Genomic DNA, 8,893 nt, shown 5'->3' with positions numbered 1-8,893 from the left:
CCCGGCTAATTTTTGTATTTTTAGTAGACACAGGGTTTCACTATGTTGGCCAGGCTGGTCTTGAACTCCTGACTTCAAGTGATCTGCCCGCCTTGGCCTTCCAAAGTGCTGAGATTACAGGTGTGAGCCACCGCACCCAGCCAGAAATATCTTTTTTTAATTTTTATTTTTTAGAGATGGTCTTACTCTGTTGTTCAAGTTAGAATGCAGTGGTGTGATCACTGTAGCCTTCAACTTCTGGGCTCAAGTGATCCTCCTGTCTCAGCTTCCTGAACAGCTAGGACTACAGGCATGCACCGCCATGCCTGGCTGAAAAAAAATCTCTTTCTGACAGGCCCTCAAAGGTCCTGAGAAAGGAACAGGGAGGGTGAAGGATGGGTGCTATACGGCATTCTTCCTTTTGCCAGGGTCTTCACTGCAGCCTTTGGGGCTCTCATACAGAGGACAGGCACTGGGGAGGGATATGGGAAGAGTGGGAAAACAGACCAGAAGGGCACTGACGTCACCTGTCGAAGCAAATACTCCTCCTCTTCTTTGGAGATGAAGTCAGGGACATAGTAGATTACAGGTGGTGCCTAGAATAGAGAGACTCCCTGAAGATACGGCTCTTCAACCCACACAGAAGCTGTATCTTCACAGAACAACCCCTACCCCTGGAGACAGGCCCAGGATGTCCTCAGAAAGGTCAGGGTCTGAAGTCAAGGGACCAGTGCCATTCCAGGATGGCCTCTGACAGAATGAATTTGGGGGGGGGGGCAGTCCCAACCCAGGAACTCAGGAGTCAGCCTGCCTCCTTCACCCTCTGCACCCTGAGTTCTGACAACCTGTTCCACTCTGAATGGTTCCAGGGCTGGGACTCTGGCGTCCTGCTCCTCCATCAACACCAACTCCTTGCATTCAATCCTGTAGGGAGGGAGAACACATGCTGAAGTCACTAAGCCTCCCACCCTAACATCACGATGCAGCCTTCCACTCCATCACAGGCCAGGCCTCACTTCAGCTCCCTTTTGAAACTCATCTGGCCTCTAAAAGCTGAGTCTTCAGCATCTTACAAGCCACACAGAGAGCCCTAGGCTCCATGTCCGGACACAATGAGCCCGAAGAATATTTCCCCATTACTGTGTCAGCTAAGGGCCCATCAAACGATTCACATGCCCTCTCAATCCTCCCACGGAAAACATTCTCTGGCCTCACACACAGGGAGCCTTTTTCAAAAGCTCCACACATAGTCCCCAGGGCTGCACCCTAGAATCCATTTAAACACCTTGAGACCCCACTTCAGACCTGCAACCGTGAGCCGGGCTATCAACACTCAGCGCCCCCCGCCCCGCGGAACCCCATTCTGTGAACCTCTGTGATCCTAATCTGAGCCTCCTCAGACACGTCCACCCTCAGCCTCCTCGGATCTCCCCATTTGAACGCCCCTCGGATTTTCCTTCCTGAGCGCCCCTTCACTCCAGCACCCTGGCATCTTTAGCTCTAAGCCTGACTCCCAAGCCTTTTTCCCTCCCTGAACCCTTCAGACCCCCGACTCCGAGCCTTTTAGGACTCCAAGCTCTGAGCCTCCTCGGACTCCTACTCCGGGCTCCCCTGGATCCCCACTTTCAGCCTTCTTGACACCCATCTCTACCCCCAGCACCCCCTAAAACTGACCGTCCACCAGTGTCCCCTCCAATTTCCAAATTCAACATCACCATCCCCCTCCCAGCCATTTCCGTCCCACATTACAGACGCAGAACTCGCAGGCCAATAGAAGCTCCTAGAGGCCTCGAGGGCCCGCCTTCCACCCAATCGGCGCTCTCACTCAGTATTCGCCTGCCCCCTTCATCCTCGCCCAGGGATAGGCCGCGCCTCCTGGCTCCTGGCCTCTGAGCCATTGGCAGGAGGGCGTGGGCGGAGCATCGTTGTCTAGTACTGGCCAATCAGAACTTAGGAACCGAACCCGCCAACTGCGGAATCGCCCCTGATGGGTGGGACCAGGATGGCAGCCGGGACAGCCTCGGTAAGACAGAAGAGGCTGTTAGAAGGACTTCCCGCGGCCACCGCCACCCCATGCCCACACTGCAGGGAGGCGAGATTGAAGGAAGCACTTCCTTTTCTGTCTTCTCCCAGCAAGGGTATAGAGGCAGGAGCGAAACCCCCAAACAATGACCCCACACAGAGAGGCCATAGAAACGTCTTTATTGAAGAGGACAGGAGTCATGCTGAGTTTGGGGACATGCAGTGAAGGGGCAGTCGTGAGCTGTCCTTGGTGGTCGGGGCCCCAGGTCCGCCCTGGACTCCCTGGGCCTTCAGGTTCTCCCTCAGGCTGTTGGTCTGGCCCAGGTGCTGTGGGGTCCTTTGAGGCCAGTGACCAGAACGTAGACTGAAATCGGGGTTCCAGGATTTGGGATCCCCTCAGGGCCTTGGGGCCTTCAATATATTAGAGATAAAGGCTTTAGGATTTGGGGTTCCCTTGGGGCTGGGGCTCTTGGAATTTGGTGTCTTGAGATCCGTCGACTCAGGGCATTGAAGTTCTCCAGTTTCCAGCGATGGGAATACCTGTGTGGGGTTTTCCTGGTGCCTGTGAATAGGGCTTGAGGTACCTGAGAGCCTGGAATGGATATCCTGACTGCAGTCTCCTCTATCCCAGGCACAAGGACCTCATGATTGGGTTTCCTGAGGGCTTGGAATTGGATTTTCAAATTTGGGATTCCCTGGGGATTTGAGGATTCCATGATTTGGGGGTCCTAGGAGTTAGGGCATTGGGGTCTTCTAGGGGCTGTAGGACTTGAGGGCACGGGGGAGTTTGGGACATGTGTACTCTAGGATCTAGGATCCCCAGAGTCCTAGAATGGGGCCTCCAAATTTTGGGGTCCCCCAAAGGGGGAAGTCATTACTTAAAAAATAGAGAATTTTCTGGGAGTCTGGCTAGCACAGGAGCTGTGGGCCATGTCGAGTGGGCATCATACAAGGCACTGGGGGTTTCTTGAGGGTGCAGAGGGTAGGAAGACTTGGGGGTCCTGTAATTAGCACTTCCAGGACTGTTTTGGTGTCTGTAAATTAGGGGTGACAGTGGGCTGGTTATGGTGGGTTTCTTCTTGAGGGTAAGAACAAGGGTCTTTGTTAATGAAGGAAGTCTCTGATTGAGGGGCTGGAGTGTAAGGGCTTCACGGTGACCCTGGGGTCACAACATCTTGAGGGGACTAATGTTAAGTGGAGAACAATGACATGAAAGTCTGTTACTCTTTTGCTCTGGGGGATATGACCTATGTTTATTTCAAGAGGACCTGGGGGAAGTGTTTGTTAATGGGAGGTTTCTGATCCAGGGCTGGGTGATTCGAGAATGTACTGTTGTGGTATATTATGTAGAGAGGGTCACCATCATTTGGGGTGATGTGGAAATCTGTTAATCTGGGAATCTGCTCTCAGGGGTTGGGGATAGGGACTAGCCTGAAGGTGCTACTCAGGGAATCTTTCTGGGTGACATGGGGTCTGCATTTGGGGGTTATTATGGGGGCATCTGTTAATAATGGGACCTCAGTGATCGAGGGCTGGCTAACAGGGGTCTCTACTCTGGATGTGTTACTGGGAATCTCTATCTCAGGGTGACTCAGGGCTCCTCGGGTATTAGGAGATGTTAGTGGGGACTCTGTCTCTTTGTCAGGTATCCAGGGCCTCTAAGACTGCATCTCTGCCCTCAGCATCCAGGGGAACCAGCAGCAGAACAGCAACCTGGAAAGGAGGATGACAGGGTCACGTCCTGAGGCAGGCAGCAGGGACATCTGCACTCATCACCGCCAGCCTTTCCCCAGGCGTTTGCCATCAGGCCTTTCTGGATTCTGCCTCTACCTCTCTGGCTGGGGTGTGTGTGTGTGTGTGTGTGTGTGTGTGTGTGTGTGTGTGTGTTTGTTTTCTGAGATGGAATCTCCCTCTGTTGCCCAGGCTGACGTGTCATGGTGCGACCTTGGCTCACTGCAACCTCTGCCTTCCAGGTTCAAGCAGCTCTCCTGCCTCAGCCTCCCAAGTAGCTGGGACTATAGTTGTATGCCATCGTGCCTGGCTAATTTTTGTGTTTTCAGTAGGGTTTCACCATGTTGGCCAGGCTGGCCTTGAACTCCTGACCTCAGGCGATCCACCTGCCTCGACCCCCAAAGTTCTGGGATTACAGGTGTGAGCCACCGCACCCGACCTCTGGCTGTTGTTCTGAGGCTTGTGTGGAGTGGAGGGTGTTCCGCTTCCTTTACCGGCCCCCTTGAAAGTGGAAGTCACTAGAATTCAGTGCGGGGCTGTACACCCTAAAGACTGTTTCTGGGTATAGTTACAAGTCACAAGTTTTCCTACCCTCTCTTTCCAGCCCTGACCAGAGCTCCAGACCTCTAGGTTCAACTGCCTTGTGGATCCCTCCCTGAATGTCACATGGGAGAGGGGACTGTGGTTGGCTACGCACCTGGAAATGGAGTTCTCTGATGCAATGTCCTTTGGGGTCCGGACTGTGGTGAAGGTGCGTTTGGGCTGCGTCACTGAAGAGGAGGGCAAGGTATAAAATGAGGGGGTGACAGACCACGTGTGTCCTCAGTACATCCAGATTCCTTGTCATTAATACCTCCCTATGTCTCCAGTTCCCACCTGGATCCCACATTCCCAATACCCACCTGGGCCTCTTGTCCATAATCCCCACCATGTCCCCTAGTGACTACCCCTGTCCCCAGCATCTGCTCAACCTCCTGTCCACAAAGAGCCTTGTTGCTAACTTCCTCATACCCTCTAGCACCTATTCTTTTGGGAACCTTGTCTCATCATTTTCCTGGACCCTGTGTCCCCAGTTAAATACCAGAGACTGTCACCAGTATACACTTGAGAATCCATGACCCTTCCTTCCATCCCAAACATATACTCCTCCCTGCATATCATCCCCCAACTCACTTGTCACTTGATGCACTTTTTTGGCTCCAACACTGTCCCCGGGGGGATCACTGGATCCGCCAATCCTGGGGAGACACAGGGAGGGGGAAAGGTCAGAGCCATAAGAGGCTGGGGTCTGACTTGAGAGCTGGGCCTTAGGAACCTACGAGGAAAGGGCTGGGCTTGGCAGGTGTCCACACTGTCCCCCTGGTCTGGGAGGAGGAGGCCATCTGAGGGGGGGATCAGGGCTCCAGCTGGTACCCTGGGTTAGGGCTGGAAGTTTGGGCTCACCTCTGAATACGGGATGCTGGTGCAAAGACCCCATGCTTCGGGGGACAAGTGAAGTACCGGACGCCGAAGACAGAGCCATCATGCTTGCCCGTGGGCTGGTCCAGCTCAATGCCATACCAATAACCTGCAGCGTGAAAGTGTCAGGATTTCTCAAGGCCCTGCCTGTCCCCCAGCCCAGAGTCCCCATCCTCACCTGGGGCAAAGTCTGTCTTCCCATAAAAGCGCACAATCCCCTGCTTCTGGCCCGCAACCAGGACCTGGTCTCCAACCTCAGCCTTGGCCCCATCACGCTGCTGCAGGCTGCCCAGAGATGGGGATGATGGAGTCTTCTTCTTGCCTAAGGGTAGAAGGTGCAGGAGGTGGGGGGATGATATCAACTTTGGGGACCCCGTGCCACCAGGAAAACCCCAAAGTAGAAACCCTGTTCTTGGTTTGAAGTGAAACTGTGTTACATACAGTGAACCCCATGTTTCTCTTCAAAGAATCAGTATGTCAGTATCTTCAGCTCTCTTATTATTCTTTAATTCTCTATTTTAAAGTTAACTTCCTTGTAGTTCCAGTAAACAACCCTCTCTACCAGTTCTAATCAGTAATTCACATCTGTTCCCCCAGCCCCTAGCTCTGTCCTGACTCATCCTGGTCACCTGCTTCAGTCACCTGCTCCAGTCACCTTTGACCTAGGTCACCTTGGCTACCTGCTCTGACCCACCCATAACTGTCCTTCCTGCCAAACCACCCACCCTGCCACTCCAGCTTGGACCCCTGCTCTCTTTAAAATAGCCAGTGGGGATTAGTCTAGCTTGTTCGGTCTAACCCTAGCCAACAGGGGAACAACAACAGCAGTATGGGCAACTCCATCAGATATAAGTACCCCTTCCCCTCCTTGTCCAGGTGTGTGCTCGCCATTGTTTCATCTGTGAGCTGCACCCTTCTATAGAAGTAAATTGCCTTGCTGAGGAAATTTATATTCGAGTGCCATTTCTTTTGCGGCATCAAAAATTCTACTTACAACAACTGAATCCCAGATGCCAGAGAATTAGGAAGGGGGTTAGGCCTGAAGGGAAATCAAGTCAGAGAACATGAAGAACCCCAAAATCCTTTCTGAAAGCTGAGGATAAGTGGGCCAAGGAAAAACTGAGTCAGAAGTCAGGAGCCCAGAAACTGTCCTTTTAAAATGAAGGGAGAATTGGATCCAAGAGTAAATCAGGCCAGGTGCAGTGGCTCAGGCCTGTAATCCCAGCAGTTTGTGAGGCCAAGGAGGGCAGATCACTTGAGGTCAGGAGTTTGAGACCTGCCTGGCCAACATGGTGAAACCCCCTCTCTACAGAAAAAAAAAAAAAAAATACAAACATTAGCCAGACATGGTGATGGGTGCCTGTAATCCCAGCACTTTGAGAGTCCAAAGTGGGCAAATCAGGAGTTTGAGACCAGCCTGGCCAACGTGGTGAAACCCTGTCTCTACAAAAAAAAAATACAAACATTAGCCGGACATGGAGGTAGGCACCTGTAATCCCAGCTACTTGGGAGGCTGAGGAACTAGAATTGCTTAAACCCAGGAGGCAGAGGTTGCAGTGAGCCAAGATCACGCCACCGCACTCCAGCCTGGGCAACAGAGCAAGACTCTGTCTCAAAAAATAAAATAAAATAATAAAAGCCAGGATCTCCACAGATTCATCCCTAAAACTAGGGGAGACCTTTGGGCCTGAGAGGAAACTAAGTCACAGAGGCCAGGGAACCCACAGGACCTTGTAAGAACTGTGTGGGGCCAGTACTGAGCCAAAGGGAAAACTGAGTCATAGGAGTCAGGAACTCAGAGCTATTCTTCCAAAACTGGCGTTTGCGCCTGAGGAGAAACTGAGTCACAGAAGCAGAGCTACCCACAGAGCATCTCCAAACTGGCTCTTCCCACCACAGGGATCCCCTCTCTGACCTTTGTGTTCCCTGCGGCCTTTGCCAGTGACACGGGAGAAGTCCATCCGGGGGGTCCGGGGCGTGGAGGTGACAGAGGAGGGGGGCGCATCCACTGCCTTGGAGATCTTGGACACGGAAGCAAAGAGACCTAGAAGTACAGAGCCCAAGCTTGGTATCGTCCTAGCCTCTGCCCTCGGTCCCCATCCCCCATCGTCAGCAGCATCAGAACTACTGAGTGGACCCCTGGCTGCACCCCTCTTGGGCCCCAGGTGGGACTGACCCTGCTTGGGGGGGCAGATGAAGTACCGAACGCCCCCAACACTGCCATCGTTCTTGCCCTCAGGCTCGTCCAGCTCCACGCCCACCCACTGGCCGCTGGCAAACTCCGTGGTCCCGCAGAACCGCAACGTGCCCGTCTGGGGAGAGAAGGGAAGCAATGGCTGGGGAAGGAAGGCTGAGAGGCCACCATGGAGTGCCTGTACACAGGCAGCAAGGTGGGTGCATGAGGCCACCCTGGGCCCAAACCCCAGGTCACACATCACCATCTGCTGGCTAGATGACTTAACTTTTCTGTGTCTGAACTTCCTTTGCTGTGAAATGGGAACAGAAATTATACTCACCCTATAGGATTGTTACAGAGTTGCCCTGTCTCATATAGTGAATAGTGACTAGCCACATAAGACAACTTAAATTTATTTATTTATTTAATTTTTGAGAAGGAGTCTTGCTCTGTCACTCAGGCTGGAGTGTAGTGGTGTGATTTTGGCTCACTACAAACTCCACCTTCTGGGTTCTAGCAGTTTTCCCAACTCAGCCTCCCGAGTAGCTGGGACTATGGGTGCATGCCACCATGCCCAGCTAATTTTTGTATTTTTAGTAGAGAAGGGGTTTCACCATGTTGGTCAGGCTGGTCTCAAACTCCAGACCTCAGGTGATCCATCCGCCTCGGCCTCCCAAAGTGCTGGGATTATAGGCATAAGCCACCGTACTGGGTCAACAATTTAAATTTAAACTAAGGCTGGGTGCAGTGGCTCAAACCTGGGAGACCAAGGCCAGAGGATCATCTGAGGCCAGGAGTTTGAGACCAGCCTGGGTGAAAATGGCAAGACTCTCTCATCTTTTTTTTTTTTTTTTTGTAGAGACGGTGTTTCACCATGTTGGCCAGGCTGGTCTTGAACTCCAGACCTCAGGTGGTCCACCCACCTCGGCCTCCCAAAGTGCTGGGATTACAGGTGTGAGCCACCTCGCCCAGCCTAAGACTCTCATCTTAATCTGTTCCAAAAAACAAAAGCAGCAAAACCCTGTTTTCTACAAAAGAAAAAAAATGTAGCCAGGTGCGGTAGCTCAAGCCTGTAGTCCCAGTTACTCAGGAGGCTGAGGTGGGAGGATAGCTTGAGCCCAGGAATTCAAGGCTGCAGTGAGCTATGATTATGCCACTGCACTCCAGCCTGGGTAACAGAGCAAGACCCTGTCTCAAAAATAAACATATACCCTAGGAAGAAGACTCAGATAATTTACTCTGTTGCCCAGGCTGCAGTGCAGTGGCATAATCTTGGCTTACTGCAACCTCCCTTTCCTGGGTTCAAGTGATTCTCCTAACTTAGCCTCCTGAGTAGTTGGGATTATAGGCACATGCCACCACACCCGGCTTATTTTGTGTATTTTTAGTAGAGATGGGGTTTCGCCATGCTGGCCAGACTGGTCTTGAACTCCTGACCTCATAATCTGCCCACCTTGGCCTCCCAAAGTGCTGGGATTACAGGCATGAGCCACTGTGCCTGGCTATAATTTTTAATTTAAAAATAAA

The 8,893-nt window shown here is 52.3% G+C and overlaps 2 protein-coding genes across 8 annotated transcripts in view; both read right to left on the bottom strand.

Moving 5' to 3' along the window:
• Positions 1-1,743, bottom strand: part of ALKBH6 (alkB homolog 6) — a 7,237-nt gene extending 5,494 nt beyond the window's left edge. For 4 of the 6 annotated variants that reach the window (XM_017506685.2, XM_017506687.2, XM_037730660.1 and 1 more), the window contains exons 1-3: positions 1,654-1,743; positions 825-903; positions 507-575 (exon numbers count right to left, since the gene is read on the bottom strand). In XM_017506685.2, the coding sequence (XP_017362174.1) occupies positions 507-575; positions 825-903; positions 1,654-1,712 (207 nt within the window). In that variant the 5' untranslated portion in view covers positions 1,713-1,743. Of the gene's footprint in view, positions 1-501; positions 576-824; positions 904-1,653 lie in introns of those variants that run through there. The other 2 variants (XM_037730661.1, XM_037730662.1) reach the window with 2 other exon arrangements.
• Positions 1,744-2,164: 421 nt separating this feature from the next.
• Positions 2,165-8,893, bottom strand: part of CLIP3 (CAP-Gly domain containing linker protein 3) — a 16,451-nt gene continuing 9,722 nt past the window's right edge. The window contains exons 8-14 of one of the 2 annotated variants that reach the window (XM_037730750.1): positions 7,367-7,502; positions 7,106-7,234; positions 5,369-5,512; positions 5,176-5,299; positions 4,906-4,970; positions 4,430-4,502; positions 2,165-3,714 (exon numbers count right to left, since the gene is read on the bottom strand). In XM_037730750.1, the coding sequence (XP_037586678.1) occupies positions 3,660-3,714; positions 4,430-4,502; positions 4,906-4,970; positions 5,176-5,299; positions 5,369-5,512; positions 7,106-7,234; positions 7,367-7,502 (726 nt within the window). In that variant the 3' untranslated portion in view covers positions 2,165-3,659. The remainder of the gene's footprint in view (positions 3,715-4,429; positions 4,503-4,905; positions 4,971-5,175; positions 5,300-5,368; positions 5,513-7,105; positions 7,235-7,366; positions 7,503-8,893) is intronic. The other variant, XM_017506665.2, reaches the window with a different exon arrangement.

Source organism: Cebus imitator, unplaced genomic scaffold (genome assembly GCF_001604975.1).
Source record: "Cebus imitator isolate Cc_AM_T3 unplaced genomic scaffold, Cebus_imitator-1.0 Scaffold356, whole genome shotgun sequence".
In the NCBI taxonomy this organism is placed as follows: Eukaryota; Metazoa; Chordata; class Mammalia; order Primates; family Cebidae; genus Cebus; species Cebus imitator.
The sequence above is the reverse complement of the archived record's forward strand: the minus strand, read 5'-3'. Positions and strand labels throughout refer to the sequence as shown.